General features: G+C 32.2%; 2 protein-coding genes and 1 long non-coding RNA gene across 12 annotated transcripts; 2 read left to right on the top strand and 1 right to left on the bottom strand.

Moving 5' to 3' along the window:
• The first annotated feature begins 42 nt into the window (after positions 1–42).
• On the top strand, positions 43–4,196 carry LOC122569311 (G patch domain-containing protein 1 homolog). The gene is made up of 5 exons (XM_043730174.1): positions 43–426; positions 721–855; positions 935–1,313; positions 1,376–1,600; positions 1,676–4,196. The coding sequence occupies exons 2-5, from the start codon at positions 792–794 to the stop codon at positions 3,918–3,920; spliced, it is 2,913 nt and encodes a 970-aa protein (XP_043586109.1). The 5' UTR covers positions 43–426; positions 721–791; the 3' UTR covers positions 3,921–4,196.
• Positions 3,970–21,691, bottom strand: LOC122569309 (trichohyalin-like). 9 transcript variants are annotated; one of them, XM_043730167.1, is made up of 30 exons: positions 19,830–19,960; positions 19,361–19,397; positions 17,179–17,277; positions 16,779–16,868; positions 13,499–13,647; positions 13,321–13,409; positions 12,357–12,440; positions 12,012–12,177; positions 11,497–11,722; positions 9,419–9,572; positions 9,232–9,361; positions 8,887–9,105; positions 8,607–8,780; positions 8,351–8,511; positions 7,982–8,264; positions 7,793–7,922; positions 7,602–7,716; positions 7,363–7,485; positions 6,935–7,282; positions 6,613–6,783; positions 6,364–6,519; positions 6,192–6,299; positions 5,830–6,105; positions 5,694–5,748; positions 5,490–5,631; positions 5,300–5,411; positions 5,108–5,214; positions 4,844–4,988; positions 4,664–4,761; positions 3,970–4,369 (listed from the first exon to the last, which is right to left on the bottom strand). In XM_043730167.1, exons 3-30 carry the CDS (start codon positions 17,274–17,276, stop codon positions 4,297–4,299), a joined length of 4,182 nt encoding a protein of 1,393 aa, XP_043586102.1. In that variant the 5' UTR covers position 17,277; positions 19,361–19,397; positions 19,830–19,960; the 3' UTR covers positions 3,970–4,296. The 9 variants fall into 9 exon arrangements, with proteins under 9 accessions (XP_043586102.1, XP_043586103.1, XP_043586101.1 ...); XM_043730168.1 differs by lacking the exons at positions 19,361–19,397; positions 19,830–19,960 and adding an exon at positions 21,353–21,691; XM_043730166.1 differs by lacking the exon at positions 19,361–19,397 and having other exon boundaries at positions 19,830–19,971.
• On the top strand, positions 17,601–21,802 carry LOC122569316. Of its 2 annotated transcripts, none has more exons than XR_006317403.1 (3): positions 17,601–18,756; positions 19,751–20,086; positions 21,677–21,802. It is a non-coding gene; the product is annotated as an uncharacterized LOC122569316 (long non-coding RNA). The 2 variants fall into 2 exon arrangements; XR_006317404.1 differs by lacking the exon at positions 21,677–21,802 and adding an exon at positions 20,163–20,294.
• Positions 21,803–23,040: the final 1,238 nt, after the last annotated feature.

Genomic DNA, 23,040 nt, shown 5'->3' with positions numbered 1-23,040 from the left:
AAAGATTAAAATAACTAAACTATAATCTGTGTAGTTAACATCTCTGGTCCACGGAATCGCTAGGAAAAACTATCCAGTTGGAAGACCAACCAATTTGAGTTGAAAAAAGATCAAGATGGAAGGCAAGAATAAATTTCATCATGCGAAACAGACAGAGACGATTGAGGAGTTATTCATAATATCTATGTATATGTATATAGCGTTATCATGCGCAGGACGAGACCTTCGCTTGCCATCCATTTTGATATTTCTCGATTCAAAAAACAGACAGTTTCGTCAGTGCTTCCAGTTTAGGAGTGTCCAATGAGCAGTACTTATGTGATCGTAGCCCACATTACAGCTCACGACTATATATTGCCTACATCAGAGATAATGAAAGACCTAGGAATATATTTCTGTGTCCATGGAGCGAATCTACTCATTTCTGTATATATGACCGTATTATCCACTAATATAATTAGAATATCTGATCACGTGACAAATAGTGTTTACTTCATATGACTCAACTCGTTGAATTAAGTACAGATCAGTTAGTTGGTTCAAAAACATTGATGTATTTTCTAAATATCTTATTTTATTTGTATTTTATCAGCATATAATTTGTTTTAAGTATATATATATTCTATTAGAATGAGGCGACACAAAGTTAATTGAAAATCAAAGAAACAGTACATTCATTGTGTATATATTTTCTAACCTCACATGAATTACTCTTGACAGTTAGACACGCTATGAACGAAGAATAGGTTCTACCATTAAATGTTAAAAATTGACTATTAGATATTGAAAAAATGAGTGATTCTGAGAACGAAAATTATGTCACTTTTGGAATCCCCCTTGAACCAATTGATGAAGGTTAGTAAAGATATTTTGGAGGATATAAAAATAAAATATTGATAGTACAGTATTTTATTTTCACATGCAATTATTGTAGATAATGTACCAAGGAAGAAACCAATGATGATTGAAGATCAATATGCATATGATGCACAAGGTAGACGTAGGTTTCATGGTGCATTTACGGGTGGTTTCTCTGCTGGTTACTTTAATACTGTTGGTACAAGAGATGGCTGGAGGCCACAACGATTTAAATCTTCTAGAAGTAGCAAAGCTGGAAGTATTACTCAGCGTCCAGAAGATTTTATGGATGAGGAGGATACAAGTGAATTTGGAATTGCACCAACAGGGATTCGTGCTACGGAGGATTATATGGAATGTAGTCAAAGAGGTACAAAACGTGAGAGAATCACTCGCGACAACAGTGGTCCTATTCCTGGTACTCCAGTATTGAAGGAGCTTTTGAAGCCAGTGAAGTAAGTGTTCTTTTACTTTTTTATATCATATTAATACCAATAATAAATGTTTGATATAATAGGGAAACAGTTGGTATTATGTTACTAAAGAAAATGGGGTGGAGACCAGGTCAGGGAGTAGGATCAAGACTTACAAAAAAGGAGAAAACTAAAATTGAAAAAAGAAATGAGAAGCTAAAAGATATGCAGCAAGGATCTAGGAAGGCAAGTTCAGAAAATAGCTCTGATGATTCAGAAGATGATTATCGGAATGTTACATTTGCACCTGATGACTATGAGCCATTTAGGTAAATTCAAAATGTTGTATATAATTTTGATAAGCAAAATAAGATACATAGATTAACTTTGCTTCATTTCTACAGATGTAACCCAAAAGACAATTATTTTGGCATAGGATACAGTGGTTTAGATAGAAGAACCATATTGTCTGGACATGTAAATTTATTTGAAACTCCAGCATTTAGCATTCAGGATAAGAACAAAAAATTATCGATACATGGACAAGCATTTGGAGTTGGCGCATTTGAAGCCGATGATGAAGATATATACGAGAGAGAAGATATGTCACGTTACGACTTTTCCTTAGGTCCTGAACGGAAAATCAAAACAAGATGGTCTAAGGATAGTAGTTCGAGAAATTTAAACTACAACTGTTTAGAAGGCTTTGTATTGGCAGAGAATAAATTAGAATTGAAAAAGGTTTTTCCACCTCCGGAATTGCCTAAGAATTTTGTACCAGTACATACAGCTAGGAAGAGTAGATTTTATCCTCCGATTGAGAATGTTTCTCGTAGAACAGAGAATGGAAAGCGCAAAGATCTCACAGCCGCGGATAGAGCTAAAATATTAGAAGATAATACATGCAATGCGAAAAAGACATCCGAAACTCATTCAAATTCGGTACCATCAGTTGCTTCCAATATCATTTCGAAGACGTTAAATTTACGTTGGAAGCAGCAAACGGAAGAAAGACAGAAAGAAGAAAATCTACAAGCTAAGGCAGCTGTATCGTGGATGGAAAAATTGAACGCACGAAGTTTTGTTAAAGGAGGTGTTGTTGGACCCAGTAAAGATTCTGATGGAAGTTTAAAAAGATTAGAAGAATTTAAAGATTCCTCCTTGACTTTTGAGGGACAAAGTAAATTGGATCAAGATGATTCTGTGAAGAATAGCAATGTGAAACCATATTTTTCTGATTCTGATAAACAAAGACGATTTGAACAATATTTACTTTTCGTAAAAGAAGGAGAGAAAAATAAGCTTGAAAGTATACAGCCATTATCTATGACAGAATGGGACAGAGAACATGAACGAATTGAATTCGAACAAGCAGTAAAACTGGTTGGGCAACCAACAAATGAATATACTGGGAGTAAATTTACAAGTGCTTCTGATTCCACGAGTTCAAATGTTTCTGCAAAATTTAGCCAGGAGGATGAAATGAAACAGGCTGTAAAAATGAAAATGTTCGGGAAATTAACTCGGGAGCGAGTGGAATGGAAGCCAGCGAGCATAGTTTGTAAGAGATTCAATATTCCAGAGCCAAAAGTTGGTTGTGCTGAACCTGAGATGCAGAAAAGGTCAACAAGGTTTTCCATCTTCGATTCCTTTGATTGGAATAATTCTACGAAGTTTTTACGGGCGTCGCAAGTAAATGAAGTAAGTACATCGTCAAAAGACAAAAGCAGTATTGAAAATACGAGCCAAAACATTATTGAAAATACAGAAAAAGGTGCTATTAACAATACGGATTCCAACATTAAAGTGAGTAATCATAATCATCAAATTTATAATCATCAAATTTTCCAACCTATATCAGAGAAAATGAGAAATTTCGAAGTTTCTTATGAGAAAGTTTTTGGAAAAGAAGTTCCAGAAACGTCATCAACAATGTTTGAAGACAAACAAAATCTGGACAATAACTTTGATTCAAATAGAATAACAGAGACTATAGATCAACAGGATAAAACTGAAGAAGATATCAATACTACAATGAAACCTACATCAAAAAGTAAATCAGAAGAGAAGAAGGATCTTTTTAAAGCAATTTTCTTAAGCAGTAGCGAGGAATCTGATTCCGAGCCAGATGAAAGCTTAGACAGCGAAGCTGTGAAGTCTGTTTTGATTGGTAAAGTTCCAAGCGAAGTAAATGTAAATAGAAATACCTCTCCACCTAGAGGAATTTTTGCAAAGGTGGATCTTGATAGCTTAGTTACTAATACAAAAAGTAGTATGCAATCAAATGAAACAACGAGTAAAGAAAAAGACATAAACATAGTAGATCCTGAATTAGGGGTTGAACCCAAAGAAGATGATTCTAATTTCAATCCCCCAGAGGCTCAATTATTATTGGATGTGTATGGACCTGCTCTTCCTTCAAGATTATTAAAATCTGAAAATGCAACCTCAGAAGCGTCCAGTTCGCAAGCTTTGAAGCCTGTGTTTAGAAGTGTTGTAGTACCAAAACCTAAAGCAGACTCTAAAGTTTCTGGTGTATGGGTGGAGAAAGTGAAGAAGTCCAAAAAGGAGAAGAAAAAGCATAAACACAGAGAACACAAAAGTTCGAAACATAAGCGGAAATCAAAGAAAGAAAAGCGTGGTTCGTGACGTAGGAAATAATTGGAATAGCGAAGGAATTACATGAAGAAGATGTCGATGGAGCAAATATATCCGTTGATTATTTATTGTACATTTCATTTTATTTGCATCATAGTATGATGCCTTGTATATATTTAATGAAATATTTGAAAATGCTTGTGCAAATCTGATATTAAGAGAGTAAAGGGATGTCGATATATACATACATGAATACATATATGTACATCCTTTTGTTGTGTACTTTTTTTGTATATGTTCTAATACACACAAGTGAGCAAACCCTTATTTCTGTATTATTCGGTGTTCAGAATTATTTGTTGTCATTACAATTGAATAATAGTGTAATATCTATAATGACATACTTTCCTCGGAATTTATAATCGTATTATTTGTTCGATGTTGTGGAGTTTCTCGATGTTGGCCTACTATGATTCGTAGAACTTATCTTCTTCTCTACACTGAAAATATAAGAACATCGTTACGATTTTATTCAATTAAAATTTTCTACCACTAACTCTAATTTCAAAATTAATTTCACCCTAGTAATTCGTATGTACATATATATGTACATATATTATTATAATTTATTATTTATTCATCTTTTTTAACATTCTAGAAATGGTATTTTTAAAAATATGTTCGAACTTAAAGCTTTTGTATAATTCCATCAATTATTAACCATGCCCGTTTAAAATATAGTAGATTTTTCTTACTACTTAATTTTTTAATTTTTGTTTTAAATAGAAACAAACCTGCCGCTTCTTGATCCTCTTTTGAACATGTCTGTTAATTTTTTCTTTAGATTTTTCTTTTCAGTCTTCTCATTGATGCTTGTTTCAGATTCTGATGTCTGCAACAACAAAAAAGGAAATAATTTTAAAATTATTGGTATAATAGTCTCTTTTAAACAAATAATGGCGTTGTTTACTTACTTGAAGAGAAAGGTCCATAGAAATATTTGGATCATCCACACTGGCTGATTTAGTCAATTTAGTTGTAATCTTTTTTATTATACCTTTACTATGCTTTTTTTCTCGCTCTAACATTTCGCTTTTAGTAGAACCAGTAGAGAAGCGACTATGTATTATAAGAAATTTAATTATTAGCTTGCTTTTTTTCCTGATGTTCTTAGTCAATGAATATTCAAATTATGCATTAGGAAACAAACAAAATTGAGGGGATGATTATCGAATTACCTGTCAACACTGGAATCTCTCTGCAAACTTTGTGCTCGTCCTTCAGCATCTGAACTTTCTAATGATTGCAAACTGGACATGTTGCTATCAGTGCCCCAAATGCGTGACTGTACAATTATGAATGAATAAATGCTAATATCTTTTTAATATACCTATTATCGAAAACTTAACAGCATTAAAACAATAACATACTTCTTCATTTCGTGCCGATGTCTGTTCTAAAGATAAACTCTTTCTCTTCAAACGTGGTTTCGAACGAGATGTTGTTATACCTTTCCCCGGGTCACTTTCCACGGATGTTGACCTATAAAATTGATTTATTGTATATGAGTATCTAGGTTTTCATTAAAGAAAACAAATGGTCACTGTTAGTAATAAATACCTTTTGCCAAGTTTCTTCAATCGTGTTGTATTTACTTCGTCCGTAGATTTCTTCGATTCTTTCAGTTCTTTTGCCACATCCATTAATTTTTTAACGGTATACTCTAATTTTTCTGTTCTCTCAACAAATTGAGAATTTGAACCTATTAATAAATTTGACATTATTGATTTAAAGATCGAAGCATTTAATAATATTAATAATTACCTCTTATATCGCTTCTCGAATCCGACAGTGGTGATGATTCCCTCGATTTTGGTCCCTATATTACGAAAATAATTATTTATCATATTGATTTAGTTTACTTATTATTTTTTTTACTGAATTTGTAAATTTAATATACCTTTAATCGTCTTGGTGGAGTCGGTGTATAAGTATTTGAAGTTCCATTTTCTGCTATACCGTTCAATTCGGGGAAAAGTTTCATCAAGTCATTGACCTGTTGCATCAATACATTCAGATTTCGCAATTCAACCTGTTCTTGTTTACATTTCTTCATTATTACATCTTTGAGCTCTTCTCTCTCCTTCTCGTGACGTTCCTTTTCGCGTCTCATTTTCTCGTTACTGGTCCTTAATTTTGCGTGAGCGTCCCTTAATTCGAGCAAATCGCATTGTAACTGAAAAAATTAATATTTTCAAACAATTCAGAATCGGAAGGAAACAGAATGACAATTCAAAATTTTATATTGGTCCTCTTATTTACCTCTAACAATTTCTTCTTGCTTTCTTCTTTCTCTTCGTCGTACACCTTTTTCAATTGATCTTGCCGTCTCTTATTCTCCAGCCTTTCCTTGGAACGTTCTCTTTCAATCTACAAAAATATCATTTGATTAGGCTCTTTATGTTAATAACATTAATTCTAGTTTAACATGTACTTCGAATAGAGTTTGTCGCAAATCCCTCGCCAGTGTAGCGGTCTCTTGCAATAATCTCTGATGCTCTTCTCTTTCTTTTTGCCACGCTAACTCCATGCGAACTTTCAGTCCTGGAATCTTCGTTCTACCACTAGTGAGCACTTTTTCTTCTTCGAGCTAAAATTATAAGGTAAAAATAAAAAGAAAAATGAATAGTGTGCAAATGTATTTTAAATCATCGATAAGTTACTGGAGAAAACATTTAAATACCTCGTTAATTCGCGACTGCAGTTCAGATACTTTAACATGACTCGCTGACTTTTCGGATACCAATTCAGCTTTCAATCTGGATGCTTCTAATCTCGCTTCAGAAAGCTCGTCTTCCAAGCTATTAATCTGCGTTTCTAGAACCAATTTACTGGCACCAGATATTTCCTCTTCCTAAAAAATGAAAAATGTTGTATAAATAAAAATGTAAGGATTACTTTTAAATTGAGTTAAAAGTAATCACTCTTGATGTAATATACAAATAGATTCAGGGAAGTGAGCGTAATGATGGAAGGTAAAAAGAAAAAGATTAAAAATAACCAACCTCGTCAGATTTCCCAGAAGATGCGTTCGACTGTCTACCTCTAGCAGACTTTAATTCTGCGATAGTTTTTTGAGCACCTTCTAACATATGTTTATATGTATCACGCTCGCGTTTGTACCTAGACAATTGATTTTGAATAGCTTGAATTTCATCGTTGATAGCAGTGATTCTATGCTCATAACGCATTTTACATTGAGCTAAATCAGCTTTCTTCGCTTTCTCCATGTTTTCAAGGGCGTTTTTCAATTTTCGTATCTCCGACTCCAAAGCTGTTGTGTCTGGTGTAAGAGCTTGATGGATCTTTGATACTGCTTCATAGTCCTTTAGTTTGTCAGAAAGGTCGTCGTTCTGCAAAGTATATATTTTAAAACAAAACTTATTACATAGTTTATGCTGTTAAACAAATATGTATAACTTAATTTTCTTACCGCTTTTCTTAAATCTTCTAATCGCGTTACTAATGTATTGTTTTCTTTTTTCAAATTGCTTATGTCATTATTCAAATCTGTTATCAATGCTTTGTTTGGCAGCTCACTCTCTCGTATACGATTCTGGAAATTTATATTAAAGATAATTTTTTATAATTAATTAAAGAAAATTGTAGTATTCTTCAAAATAGACTTTAAAATCGCGGATATAATAGTTAATTATATTATTTTATACTCACTTCTAGAGCTGATCTCTCTGATCGCCATTCGCTTTCTTTCATTTTCATTGACTGTCGCATTGATTCCAATTCTCTACGAATACCTATCAGCTCTATATTTTGTTCTCGTAATTTGCTATATTTAGATATGATATAGAAATAATTAAAAATACTTTGTTTCATTGTAATTAATTAAGCGTATTACCCATTACCTATTAAGCGACTCATTATCCAAATCGAATTGCTTTTTCAAATTCGTCAATTCCTTGTATTTGTCATTCAAATTATCATATTCCAGTTGTCCTTTCTTGAGTTCGTTCTCCAAATCTAAAATATAGGCCACTGTTATCTTATGTAGATTCTTCTGATGTTTCTCGTGTTGCCATAATGAAGTAACTTACTCAGAATCTTTTCATTGTATGTCTGCCTCAATTCATTCATTCGTTTCGTGTTCAATCCTGTTTTCTCCAATGCACTGATCTTCTTTTTCAAGGTAGCTACTTCACTCTCCTTTGATTCTTTCTCTTGGTCGACTTGAGATAACAATTTTTCCTTTTCTTTCTTTAATTCCGAAACCTCCCTAGTCAGATCATTTATTTTCGTGGAATTGGAGGTTTTTGTGTTTTCTAATTCCTTCTTCAAGCGTTTTAACTCAGTATCGAGCTTAGTCTTTGTTTGTTCAGCCTGCATTATAATATTATGTTAGTATCTGTATTAATGGCGTCTTTAATTATTTAATTAATATAATTTTTATCTAAAAAGATAATTACTGATGTCATTGATTGTTTCATTTTCGATTCCCGTTCCGTATATCCTGACAAATCATCTTGTAGCTTCTTCGATTTATCTTTTTCCATAAGCAATTCTTTCTTCAAATCGTTTATCGTTTTCTCCAACTTTGCACCTTCGTTCTCTGATGTCTTAACTGTTTCTATACAAAAGTAGGAAAAAAGAAAAAAGATTAATTAAGAAAATAATTGTTATTGATAGAAAAATTTAGTATTTTATTTATGATAACTTTTTTACCTAGATCCTTTTTCAATTGTACAGTTTCGTTATACACTTTAAGTTTCTCCGCGGATAAAGAGAGAAGCTTCGATTTTAGCTTCTCTTTCTCCTCGAGCAGTGCTGTCTTCTCTTGGTCCCATGTCTTTCTTTCATTTTCTCTCAATGTTACTGCCTCCTCCAATTTCTTTTTTACTAAAGTATTTCATACCAGAATAGATTTACTACAAGTGACTTATTCAATATGTTAATATGAACACATTAATAGGAAAAGTATGTTTAAAATAATCGAAATTCTTACTGTTTTGCAAATCCATATTTTTTTCCTCGACTTTAGTACTGAATTTCTTCTTTTCTTTCTCATCTAACAACTCTTTCATAACAGAATCGAGCTTTTCCTTAAGTAATTCATGCTCCTTTAAGAGTTTGTCGTATTTCCCGTGGTTATCCTTGATTTTCATGTCCTGAATGTTCACCTCTTTGCCATCAGAAATATTCGTGAAGACAGTCATCATATCTCCTAAAGAATACAATTCGTTTATTTAATATTATGATTAAGATGGCGAATTAAGATAAATTTTTCTTCGCTTATTTATATTTTATCTCTAGATTATTCTTAATATCATTATACAAGTAATCTTTGAACCTATTTCTTTTTCCATTTCTTCCACCATCTTCTTCAATTGTACTTTAGTTGTAAATTCAGTCGCCTTTTTCAGAGGCCTGCTTTGAAATTCTCCTTTAACCTTTTGCAACGTTTCTTCAACTTTCTTCACCTAAAATAATATATTTTTATTACTAATTTCTCATTTGAGCTTTATACGGAAACTTGCCTCTTCGTATTTCTTTTCCAGAGTAGCTTTCTCAGTTTCTAGTTCTTCCACCTTCCGTTCAACTTTCCTCAGTTTAAACGACAAGATTCGACAATTCTTATTCGACTGTTCCAAACTTTTTCGTAAACGAACGTGCTCGTCCGCTTGCTCATCCCTTAACAACACGAAATACTATTCTTAAGAGTCTCGACGAAATTTCTATCCAAAGACTATAGTATATTGGAACCGGATAAAATCGATTCAATAAAAAATTCCCAAAGTGATTACTAGACCGCAGATGTTAATGCAAATTTATATATTTTTTAAAATATAATTTTTAAAAATATAAAGAAATAAAACCTAAATAGAGATTTGTTTCACCCTATAAATATTATAATCAGTATCTTTCTTTGGATATTTTCTATCTATTTTTTAATATTATAGCCATTCAATACGTTCTTGTACATTTAAATTTCTCACGAATGCATAAACATCTATACCGTAGTAATTAGCTAAATTGGTCGATATCATCATATACAAATTTCAAATTTTAAGACAAGTCTAAATATTTTCAAAAACGATACTCTAGATATTCTAAAGAATATTCAAGTTATTATATTCATAAGTTTCAGGATATTTAATTTTCGTTTGTATAATTTCCAAATAATTTAGATAATTTATTCCATCTGTAGGTAATTATCCATATTCTTTTATAGATTATCCAGTTCCGTGAAGTTCAGTAGCGTGTTATAATTACCTGAGTTAATTGGTCACGTATACATTTAATCAAACGGAAGCCGAAATGCCATTCAGGGTGGGCGTAAGCAGGAGGAAGCGTACGCGTGATAAGTGTACAAAAATCGAAAGGGTTCGACGACAGTATAACGTTCCACATTACTGCTGTCTACGTTAAAAATGCTATTTCATTATACATATATCTCGTTCCTTTGCTCTTAAGATTCATTACATGGGTTTCGCGCTTATTCGTTTCAAAATCTTCCTCGATCAAAAAGAACGGTCAAAAATAAAATGTGGTCAAATATGTACTCATTTTACCAAGCAATGAAACGTCCACGTTCGTCGTCCAGCTTTTGGCGAAAAACAGTGCCGTTCTTGTGTTGGAATCTTCCGTCCAAATCGACGTCCTGCAACAATTCAGATAGCTCATTTTGCTGAACATTTTTGGGCTGTGAGTCCTTTCTTCGTAGACATTACGTGGCAGAGGCGGCAGCTTTAATTAGATATCTCCATTATTTTGTATCTTTTGCTTAAGCGTTCCTCCTGAGTGCGAATCATGAAAAAAATTCGATTTACTTTTCTGACCATTTCATTTGATATTTTATCTGTTTTAGATCATTTCTTTCAAAGGATTATTCCAATTTAGAATGTTTCTTTGTTTTATCTGCTTCTGGTTCCAGCTGCAGTAAGTGGAAATCCACTGTTTTCGAGCCCCTTCAAGATATTTTCATTTCTGAACACGGTTTCGTGTTTCTTCCAAGTTGATAAATTCTTTCTATGACACGATAATATTGTACGAAAATATCTGGCGTCGTATCGTGCCAATATTGGTCGCGTTTATTAATACAAACAGACATATATGTTATTGATAAACACGAAAAGGATCACAGGAGGACGAGTCGTAATTCGCTGTTGTGATCAATCAATTTCTGTACTGATTAGTTAATCAATTCGAATTCAAACAAATCAGTTAGTAAAATGCAGTGGAATCTTTCTTTTCCTACACACGATGATCATTTTATACTTCAAATATCTATTCTTCATAATTATTTAATTTATTTGTTTTTTTCTTTATTAAAATGTTACAAAGATTGCACTATGCATGAAATTACAGGGCGTTAAATCGAATTTTTTTTTGCTTGAGAATTTCTCTTGAAAGCTTATAAAACTTTACTTCAGTGGTAATATATACATACAATAAAAATAATTAAATTATAAACATTTACTTTGATAGTATATAGGTTTGAAACATGGTTTTAAACAATACAAAGGGAATTATTATGAACTGAAAAAGAAGCCACGGTAAACATGCACGTAGAAAAAATGTACTTATATTTAAAGATAAGAAAAGGTAAAATTACCTAAACGTATCTTGTAGTTCGTATATCTCTTCCTCCAATTGCCGTATCTCTTTCTTCATATCTTCGTTGTCGTCCATCAGACTCTCGCATAAATTCTCTGCTGCCTTCAATTTCGAACGTAGCTCATCCTTTTCCCGGTCTCGTTCTCCTCTAAACGTTTTCGAGTTCACTTCTTTCTCCAGATCTCTTATCTTGGTCAATAAACTGTTCTTTTCTTGCGTGAGCGCTGAATATTATTAATATTATTATCATTTCTCAAGTAATTGAATTATCCAGAATTGAAAGTCCATAGATTAAACTAGCAGTGGAGAAAATAATTAACAATAATTTACTGTTTACTATAACAAAAACACTTACAAATTTTAAATTTCAAATTGTTAAATATTAGTTTCTATTATATTAGCAAATTTCCAAAAGCATTTTTAAAAATTTCTTCATTTCTTATCATAAATTTTGTAAAAATTTATATTTTTTAATTTTTATATATTAATTTATTCATTTTTCATCGGTAATACCTTCATTCTTCTTCTGTAATTTCTGTACTTCATTCGGTGCAGCTTTACTCGATATGGTTTCCATAGTTGCTAATCGCCTCATCAGGATCTCGCTCTTCTCCTTTTCCGCCCTCTCGCATCGTGCTTGCAGTTCTCTTACTTGTAGCCTTAACTGTTCTACCTCGCTCTAACGATAATAAAATTCCACCGTTATTCCTTTAATTTTCACACACGTGTGGATAACTATCAATCTTATCTACAGCACTAATTGTAAGATTATTATTGCTACAAGCGTACTACATATATGTATATAAACCGATTAGTAAAAAAGATTAGAAACGAAATGAAGAATGCTGTTATTGTTACTTTTTCCGTCCATTCTTCGCTTGCCATTCGTCGTTCTCCATTTTTTTCGCTGCTTTTCGAAGAACCAGTCTTCGACTTCTTCACCTGAATAGAAAAAGCAATGTACAACAAGGAAATTCAATTTTTCCATGTACGATTATTAACTTTTCTTTCGTGAAGCACTAAAAGGTAAACATAGTCAGATTAAGTGATAACTATCGTGAGAATTGATAGCGGTAAAAAGAAAGTTGTTTACGTGGTGTAATCACGTGTATACATTTTGATAAACGCTCCATTCAATGAGAAAAGTTATTGAGATCTTCTTGAGAAGCTCAAGTGTAGTTAAATTTGCTGTCGTAAATGTACAACATGCACACATATACAAATAATTGAAAACATTCCAGCAATTTGATTGCAAGTTGAATGAATATGGTTCTGTTAAAAAATTCCAAATTTTTGTTTATACGTATATCGTCAGTTTGGTAGAAAAATTATATAAATTAAAGAAAAGGAAATTTCTCAGGAAATTGCTTTGTAGGGTTTCTAGTAAAATATTATTTAGCAGTATCGCTTATTCAAGAGGGAGTTAAAATAATCCTATCTTGAATTTTGACATTGTTGTTATTACATATTACAAGTTTTATAATGAAGAACTTATTTATAAATTAAATTTTTATAGATATTTCAGAAGTGAAGATACTTCAGATGTTTCACTCTTTTCTAGCAAGTCGACAACGTAGTTATACATAAATGATTATTATAGATTGATATCAAAATGGAACAGTCATTTAACTAGGTTACTTGATTTTAAAAGCTTAAACGTATAAATATTTAGAAATAAATATTCAATTGAAACCAAATTAGCTCTTATTCATATATGTATATATACACACCAACAAATTCCAGTTATAACAAGATAAAAGTTACAACATTGCGATAAGCAACATTTAAAACTCACAAAATCTGACAGCGATCGAAAATTTACCTGGATTATGAACTCGACGTCATTTTCTGAAGCGCTCTCATTGCTGTTATCTATAACCTCCTTAATTTGTAACTTAGTTGGCCTCCTATCTGCAAATAACGGGATGAATTTGACAACAAAGAAAAAACACGCTTATCGATAATCTTGATAAAAAGCAATATTTATTATATGTAAGTACCTTCCAATCTCTCTTCGTTGTCGATAGCAGAAAGATCCATGAGCGAAGTCCAACCAGCTGCTGCGCACGATGACTCTGTGCTTGCTCTAAAGTCATCCTTTGCCAAATTTGTCGCTGAAGACCAACCACGTTTTCCATTCTCGGCAGATCTACGATAACAAGTGTTATTGTGAACATTTGATATAACCTCCTATTAAAAATTCCTACGAATCAAATTTGCCAATTTTATTGCAATTTGTAATTGATTCAATACAGATCAACTTTTGTCTAAAATATTTTTGTGTTACGTTATCAGAAGTGCTTAGAGATCATTATCGCACACTGTTTTTCGCTGAATATTCTCAGTTCCATAACTGTTATCTTAAATACTATAACTAATTTTTTATAAGAATTATATAACTATTGTACAACAGCGTTTGTTTGTCGTATGGTTTTCATGTACTTGCCGTGCTCTTATACCAAACATTAGTTAAAATTATGAGGTGAAACATCTATTTAACCGAATAAAAGTAATAAAGTCGTGCACGTAAATTTAGATGAAGCTTTGGATAAAATTTCAGATTAATTGGATCATGAAACGACAGAGCAAATGTTGGATTAAAGTCCTTTAAACTGTAAAAGCCTTTGGCTGGAGCTAAAATCCACCATGAAATAGTTATGGGTTTTATATCCCAGAATCATATCGAAAGACCAGCTCAGACTATTTCGGTATTTTGAGCCTGGAGTCATTATATTTTGGGACCTTTCCTTGCTGATTCTGTTTAGTTTCTCGAATTCTGATAGAAGATAGTTTCGGTGTATCTTAAGATTCTATTATTTTAACTATCGAAGCTCCACGATTTTAAAATGACCTCTGCTTACCTCTGTACCCTTTACCTCTGTAACTTGTAAAGAATAGGATATAGCTAAACTTCATGCTATTATGATTATAGTTATCATCGCATATTCATCTATATCATTGCATATCATTGCATACTCATCTAAAAAAGACTCAATTTTTAATACATATGCTGCTAAAATTTACTCCTTTTAGATGAATGGATAATAATATCTATGTTAGTTATAGGGAATGTAAAAAAAGTAAAAAAAGTGGGACTCGTTTACTTTTTAAAATCTAAAATTGGAAGTTTGACAAAAAGTTGAAATCTATTACGAAATAATTTCAATTTGAATTTCACCAAATTTAGTGTTCTTCGTGTTCTTCCTTTTTTTTCGTATGCAACGTTTTACGAAATTGCAATTGAAATATCTTTTAATTTAATCATTTTTCGACCCAAGTACTTCAATGTCTTTTTGTGCAAAAGTGCGTCAAATGGTTTATAAAAAATTATAGTGTTAAAAAAGGAGTGCAATTGCATCTGCGAAAAAAACTAGTTAGCACGGTAGAGAATGTTAAACAGTGCAAAATTTTCCTTTGCGATTTTCCTTTAACTTTACATAGGTCAGAGTTATGATCTGTCCTAGTTGCTAGAAACACCCTGTACATATTATATGTATAATCATTATGTGATTCTATAATTGAGAGTTTACGAATGCAAATGAAATTACAATCAGCCTGTTATAACCTTCGACTTTTGATACGCCCATAATCACAATTTCATTGAATGGTTTCAATAATTATTTCTCCTTTCTATGCTTATTTTAGTTTCTTATTTTCCATATGTTGCGCATATTTATATACTACGAATAAATTTCGCTAAATGACCTTTAGCCTTCGAGGTTCTGGAATAAATGCTGAGCTGTTCGAGTCAGTCTTTTTGCCACGAAGTTCGCCACTTTCCTCACTCCGTGATCAGATTTTTCTAAACCATTCTTACTACTCTATACTATACACGCGCCATATGACGTCAGATCATCGGTTGAACTCCGAACTCCAAACTCCAAACTCCGAAATTATACCATTCGCAGCTCCTACAGCTCTCTCAAATCTATATATCCACTCCTTAGAGCTATGTACAGGTAGTGCGAGGTCTATAAGACAGATCCACGAGATTACCTCCGGGCGGGCCAGTGATTGTCAGCTTTTTGGCGAGATGTGTAGCTCCAGCTCCGGCTCCTGCAAGATAGAAGCAGTGTCTTGCACTATCTCTATCTGTATTTACATAGCTGAAGTCGCACCTTTGATCTCGCCAAAAAGCCGACAACCATTGGCATTGGCTCGTCCGGAGGCAACCTCGTGGATCTGCCTCATAGCCCTCGCATCGTCTGTAGTCTGCACATAGCTCTATAATCGAGCTTGTCGCCAAGTCATCCTCCTGAAAGACCTTGACACGTACGGTCGCTTTTTTAGAGTGATCTAACACCAACATACATATGTGTGTGTGTGTGTGTGTGTGTGCGTGCGCGCGCTTTAAACGAGTAGAATTTTTCCCTTATTATATCATGTAGTCATTTGAATGAATTGTAAGAGGCTCGTGTAATTTTTAATATACTCAAATTATAATTTTGCTAATGAAGTTATACCTTTAGTTATACAATTACCAGAATATAGTAACTAAATTAAAAAGTTTGTATTCAATGCGATTTTCGGTAATAAGTTGTCGTCATCTTGGATTTCGATGGTGTTTTAATACGTTGTTGACGGCATAATTCTGAATAAGCTTTTGTAGTATACGTAACTGTCATTTGCTCTTAATTTCCAAGATATCTGCAAAAAAACTGTCGGTATCACTACATTGAATTCTACATCCAATTGTGCGTCCGTGATAGCGTAAGCGCTAGTATGTTTGCCCCCGCTTCACAGTTAAACTTCACACATACAATGACGCCTAAATCAAACCTAATTCTTATTATTTGTTTATAGTTTATATAGGTTTGGGTCAAGTGTCATTTTATCTGTGAAGTTTATCTATAAACCAATGGCCGGCAACCGATGCGAATTTACGCTGTCACGGACGCACAATTGGATGTAGAATTCAATGTAGTGGTACCAACAGATTTTTCGCAACTACATGTCTCGAAAACTAAAAGATTCCAATGGTAACCCCAATGGTAATATACAAAAGAAAAAGTTTTTTAAAATGTCGATTTCTCTAATATATTAAAAAATCATCGAAATCCAAAATGATGGCAGCTTTCTAAATAATTATTTAACAAATTCATGTTTCTATAGAATTTGTTATGTACATACATACATACATTATAACATGTATTCCAGGTTTAATCGTTTACATTACACATATATTACCATATATTATCATTATTTATATGCACATATTTTTACATCAACTACTTGCACTCTTGCATAAATACATAAACATCTGCAATGTTAATCACTTACCGGCCTGACGATTGCTCGTATGATAAACTAGGTGACGACGCTGTGATATCCTTCAAGCTGTCTTTCTTGCCTCCGTGCTCCTTGTAATCTCTAAACATGTTTTTATTATGATTATTCAAGCCCCTTAGCTAGATCTAATATCTTTTCTTTCTACTCTTTAACTGCAGTGACTACAAAAAGTATTTGCACCATTCTATTTAGATATTAATTAATTAGATCTAAGTATATTAAGTTTTGTATTATTTAATACCACCTTTGTACTACAAAAATTTGGTATTATGAAGATAAAATTTAGTAAAAAAACTGCTTCATTGGAAAATAAGACTATGTGCATATATTTCTTGTTGCCATTGTATATACATAACTTTTACAATGATAGAAATAAGCGACTAAATGATACCTGAAGCATCTTTTGCAACGGGTTGGCCATCGCACTTGCGGATGAAAACCAAGTGGACAGAGAGGATCTCCTTTCTTTGAGGAATACATGTGGTGCATTCTACATGTGAAAACGAGAAATATGAATCGTTACGAAACACAATGCAAATGATCTTCTCGGATATAAACGTACACTTCCGGATAAGAAACACATGGCACAGAATTGGAAAATTTTATTGAATACAAAAATACATTTCATTAACTTAACAATTAGTTTTTAATGTACCACTATATAGTTCTGAAATGGAAACAAATATTTTTCCCATAATAAATACAGTTTTCGTCTTCCCATAATATCCAATTGTGGTCCACACCATTGCGTTTCTACCCATTTGCAACTTGCAAATTTCTCTTCCGTCTGTAAATCATGATACTAATACATACTTCCACCTATTTGAACCATCAATTAATCTTTTCTCGTCAGTGAAAATAACATTTCTCCAGCTTTCAATTTATTTTAAATGCTTTGCGGCAAATCCCAGCCTTTGCTTCCTACGGATACCTATTAATTGGAAAAACGAATAGTATGAAGTATATTGACTTGATCAACCAATAAATACAAGCACATACAGTACGTATTGCGGAGAAAAATGCTTATTCCAACAAAATAATGCCGCTGTCACACCGCACAGTCGGGGGACAAGTACTTTGTTGAGAGAAAGATCTAAGTTTTAGAATGGCCAGCAAGGTCATCCGACCTAAATATGATAGAAAATTGTCGGGGTAAGCCAGTAAGAGCAGTTTATAAAAATATACAATTTAAATAAAAAAAATTCAATTTCAAAAGCTATTCAAATCGTCATCAAAAAGAATGACAGCAGTTATAAAAAATAAGGGAAGTTATACGAAATATTAACATGACAATATCTTTAGTGAATCTGAGTAAATTTTCCTTTTTCTGCAGCATGTGCTATCATTTTGTCCGACTGTATTCTTGTCATATTTCTAATTTTGTAGGAAAAATATTAATTTTCACTTCAGAACTATATAGTGGTATTAATATTAGGTCGTCTGAAAAGCTTCTTTCGTTTTATAAGGAAATAATGGATGCACAACATTTTCCGTTTTATATTATTTTATCGAATTACGTATGATCAATTTTGTTCTATCAAAATAAAGATCACAACGTTCGACAGATTAGGTTTCATGTTTGTATAAAGATGCATCATTGTAAAAGACGGGTCTGTAAAAGAATGACACATATATATTCGGACAACCTAATAAAAACTAGCTTTTAAGTTAATAAAATATATCTTTGTATCTCTGCTTGTTATTCAATAAAATTTTCCGAATTTGTGCTATATGCTATTTGTTTGTCCGGTAGTGTACTTAGTAGCTTTCTGTTATACAATAGGTAAATATCGTAGATGTTTGGCATGTCATATTTCTAGTCGCGTGCAATGCAACACATGGGTTAAATCGACACTTAGATACGACGTCAGTTTACATAATGCGAGATAACGCGATGCATGCTTGTAGAAGTGGTTTTTCGATAGAACAAAAATATTTTCGCTCGTCCAGGGAGACGTTACGGTTGACGGTTAGTAGGAAACGTTCGGAACGATTCCAAATTTTTCAATAGTATGATAATTCGAATCACTTTAAAGATGATTCTTATAATTCTTGATACTTTTAAGTTGGAGATCTTGATAGATGTTGAATCTTGGAACTTAATGTAGTAGTTATAAGAAGTATTTACACGCTGGTTAATTAGACCAATTACATATATTAAATTTGCATCATTCAATAGTACATGCTTTTATATGAAAATAAACACTTAATACTATGAAAATGGATGTAGAACCTGATTAAAAATAAGGATCTGTGCAAATACATTTTGTAACTTCTATAGATCTTTAAAATTTTGATAAATCTTGAAACTCTCAATAGATTTCAAAGCTTGATGATTATTCAGTATATGATTATATGTATACTATAAGATATTGAATACCTCCAAACTCTCAAAACATTGAAACCTATCAAATCTATCAAGATTTAACCAAACTTTAAATATTCAAGACCTATTAAGATCTTTAAGAGAGTTAAATATAAAATCTGTTCAAAGTGATTCAAATTTACGTCTACATATATCCGAAACGGTTTAAAGCTCCAGAGTGTATAACTAGTTGCAAGACGATTCTTACACATAAATAACCGATGAATTTGAACCCTGGTATCGTGCTGTTTGTAAATAAGAAAATAAATCATTAGTGCCGAGGTGTGAACATATACATATGACATACACACACACATATATATATATATATATATATGAAGTATTAGATTTTATATACTAGTATATAGATAAATAATTTGCTTTCCATTTATTTTAATCATAGTTAATACACGTTGCCAGCCATAAATATTGGGACAGGTACATTCATTGAAGGATTTTAACACATTTTACTTTACTCAGTATTTTAAATTATTAATAAATAATAGATTTATAATAAGATACATAGAAGATAAAAACAATGAAAAACATATAATTTGTATTAAATATCAGCTAATGTTTTAATATTCATGACCGACAGTGCAAGTGTAAGACAGCGAGTAGGAACAAGAACGGTGACATGTGATACATCACGGGGATCCTGATAAACTGTGTCGTACCACCATAAACGAGTTATGTGAGAAATATACGAGGTTGGTAATCGGAAATCTCGACGATTTCCAGCAGAGCATATCTCGTAAAAGCGTCACATGGGGCGCAGATATATTTCGATGTGCCTTTCACAATTCTAACAGGTATAAAGGCTTGCTCAACGAACAATCGATATTGATGCTAGCAGAATTTACCTAAAAATAAAACCTTGAATTAATATAATAAGAGAATAAGAGTTTCGTAAGCAGTGAAGACGAGACTTAAGGTAAGGCTTGGTTTTCGACGAATCGCGAAATACTTGGCAAGGGATAAATGAAATTCAGCTCGAAACTGTTTTATAGATCAAATAGTTATAATGTACGTTTAGGAAACCTTGATGGAATCTACAGCCTGTGTGTCGACGCAGTTCCAAATTGTCTTTTATCCATCAACGGTGTCATTATTTGTCCAATTTCTAATAATAAATTTGTGGAAAAAATAAATAAATACTTTTTTATTTGTAATCTGACTGTGAATATTTATGTATTTATAGAACATTGAAAAATAAAAGATTTACTTTATAGAATGCACGTAATATGAAGAAATATTGGGCTGTTTGGAAAATTTATAGTGTTTTTACTAGTTAATTTATTCTCTTGTATTCTGTATATTATATTAGAAAAAATAATGGGGAAAGTATTTAATAATAGTGATGAAAAATTATAAAAAGTATTGTTTATCGATATACTAATTTCATAAATATGCAATATCTTCAACTTGTTAATAAATCTAAATAAATTTCGCTACGAATTTCCAAAAAATCCAATAGATAAAATATTCAAAGTGAAGCACATGTTATGATAGTAGATGAAATATATCTCTATTCAGGTTTCAGTTCTTTAATTATTTGGATAAAAGTACGAATTTGCATAAACGTCTGCAGTCTATTAATCAATATGGAATGTGCAATCTCGTTACTCTTTTATGTTCACTCGGTATCAAGTTTTTCGATTTCGATATTATTTAGTATACATTTGGCTTAAATGAAAATATATTATCAACGTCTAATAGACTTTTTGTCATAAACAAACTTAATCATTGGATTAAAACAAGTTTGCATCGCTTTATTATGTATGCTGAAGTTTTCATACAATCGATATATCCAATTAAGAAACATCGATCCAATAAGATCTTCGTATTACAATCATTAAATCTACACCGAATCGATGTTCTTCTCCCCAAAAAACTTCACGCTTCTAACGCTTCATGTTTCCGAATTCCATAACAAAAATCGTTAATTGCATTTTAACGCATAGAATACGATCTTTAAACTTACTTTCTTTCCAAACAAATATTTTCTATGAAAAGAGCCTCTGCTGAGTCAATATGTAGTTCCAATTCTCAAAAACTTTAATCTGACTTTGAATCACATTCCATAAAATACTCCTCTTATTCAAACAATCGAACACACACAAGATTTCTCTCTTTCTCCCGATTTCGAACTCGATTTGATCTTATGCAATTCCATATCGATCAGCGTGTAAGTACTTACTTGATCGATGTTCACCCAAATGCAGCAGGCGGGTATGATTAAATTTGTCCTAGGCGTCGTTAAAAATGCTCGAGCGCATTTTTCGCGAGCACATCTTTCATTTCGAGGATACAAAATATGAGGAAACCCTCTAATCTCATATTAAACGAATATAATAAACGAACAACATAAGTATAATTGTAATCTTGTAACCGATCACTAGGCGTAACGAGTGCACTTGTTCAAAGCGTTCCACTATTTTTTAACATTCACGGTTCGTTTACATGTTTCGACGTTTTTCACTGACGCACTGATTTCTTCTTTTTCCTTATTTTTGTTCTCTAGGTAGTTGCGACGATCACAACGTCGATAGACGTCACTAATACCACTGACACGGTGCTGCTATTACGAGGGTTAGGCCGTTACTCGCTTCGGACTCGCACGTATGATAATTTGGACCGCTGCCAAAATGTATATTTATCTCTAGCTATAAATATAGTGCGCTTCTTTACGAGTATTTTGCGCACACATACACGTACGCGTGGGGTTAAAGGTATCTACAGAAGCAATGCCGCATCTGGCCAGTTAACAAGGGAGGATTTCTATACCTGGATTCTCTTACACAATTAATCCTGCTGCGTTCTTTTGGTTATAATCGATTTAATCATATTTTTTTAATATAATATGAAGTTTTAGAAAAATATGAAAGAAATGTTATTAGTACCCTACATATGTAATGTATACCAGTAACTAGACTGTGGATTTTTATGCATTTATGTAAAATTTAAAGATACAAGACTGAACAGAATGTATATATATATATATATAAAACTTCATATTCATTATAATTTGTAGAAAACGAATCTCTATTCAAGTTCTATTTTTTTAAAGTCGTATTATATACAGGAGATCCTTACTTTTTTCCGTATAACTTTGCCAATAGAATCTACGAGTGAAAATAGGTAAGAATATCATATAAACATACGCTCAAAAATGCTTTGTTATAAAATTATGACAAAAATTCGAAATAACAATTGATGATATATACCTACGTTAGTTCCATTTCAAAGTGTCGTCCATTCTTATAAATACAGCTTTAGCATCTATCAGATATTGAATTTATTGCAAATTTCTCGTTGATTTCATGGCATTTCATTGAGCATAAATTATAAATATTTTTGCATTAATTCCTCATATATATTAACGACCTCAGAATTTACACAGCTTCTATAAACAGATCAGATAAATATTGCCAATCTGTTCTTATGCTATCGAACGAAAATTTATACGTTGTTATTTCGAATTTTTGTTATAGTTTCTTAACAAAGCATTTTTAAACTTATGTTTATATGACACTTTTTTTTTAATTTCACTCGTAGAATCTGTTGGCAAAGTTATACGGAAAAAACGTAGGCACAACCTGTATAAAAAATATATCTTATAGTATAAAAATATAAATTTGGTTTTTCGTTCCAATTTTATGTTAAACATATTCTTTAGTAAAGAGTAAGACTGAAGTATACAAATGCAAAGATCGCAGCATGTTTAAACATGTAATTCAATAGGTTTTTTTCATACCAGAAGTTGCAAGATGCAAACTGATTATTAATATTAATGATTATGCAAATACTCAGTCATTCAGAATTGTACTCAGGAACATTACACATAAAATTATTCTCCCAACTTTGAACATAGTACATTTATACGCA

This window comes from Bombus pyrosoma, linkage group LG7 (genome assembly GCF_014825855.1).
Source record: "Bombus pyrosoma isolate SC7728 linkage group LG7, ASM1482585v1, whole genome shotgun sequence".
NCBI lineage: Eukaryota > Metazoa > Arthropoda > Insecta > Hymenoptera > Apidae > Bombus > Bombus pyrosoma.
This window is presented reverse-complemented; position numbering and strand designations above follow the sequence as displayed.

Coding starts and splice junctions, on each gene's coding strand:
- LOC122569309 (XM_043730164.1), bottom strand. CDS start 15,807: ATGTTGGTGTTAGATCACTCTAAAAAAGCGACCGTACGTGTCAAGGTC. Junction 8,265..8,350: donor TGAAACAATCAATGACATCA/GTAATTATCTTT, acceptor ATTATAATGCAG/GCTGAACAAACAAAGACTAA. Junction 5,215..5,299: donor CATCGGCACGAAATGAAGAA/GTATGTTATTGT, acceptor ATAATTGTACAG/TCACGCATTTGGGGCACTGA.
- LOC122569311 (XM_043730174.1), top strand. CDS start 792: ATGAGTGATTCTGAGAACGAAAATTATGTCACTTTTGGAATCCCCCTT. Junction 1,314..1,375: donor GAGCTTTTGAAGCCAGTGAA/GTAAGTGTTCTT, acceptor TTGATATAATAG/GGAAACAGTTGGTATTATGT. Junction 1,601..1,675: donor GATGACTATGAGCCATTTAG/GTAAATTCAAAA, acceptor TCATTTCTACAG/ATGTAACCCAAAAGACAATT.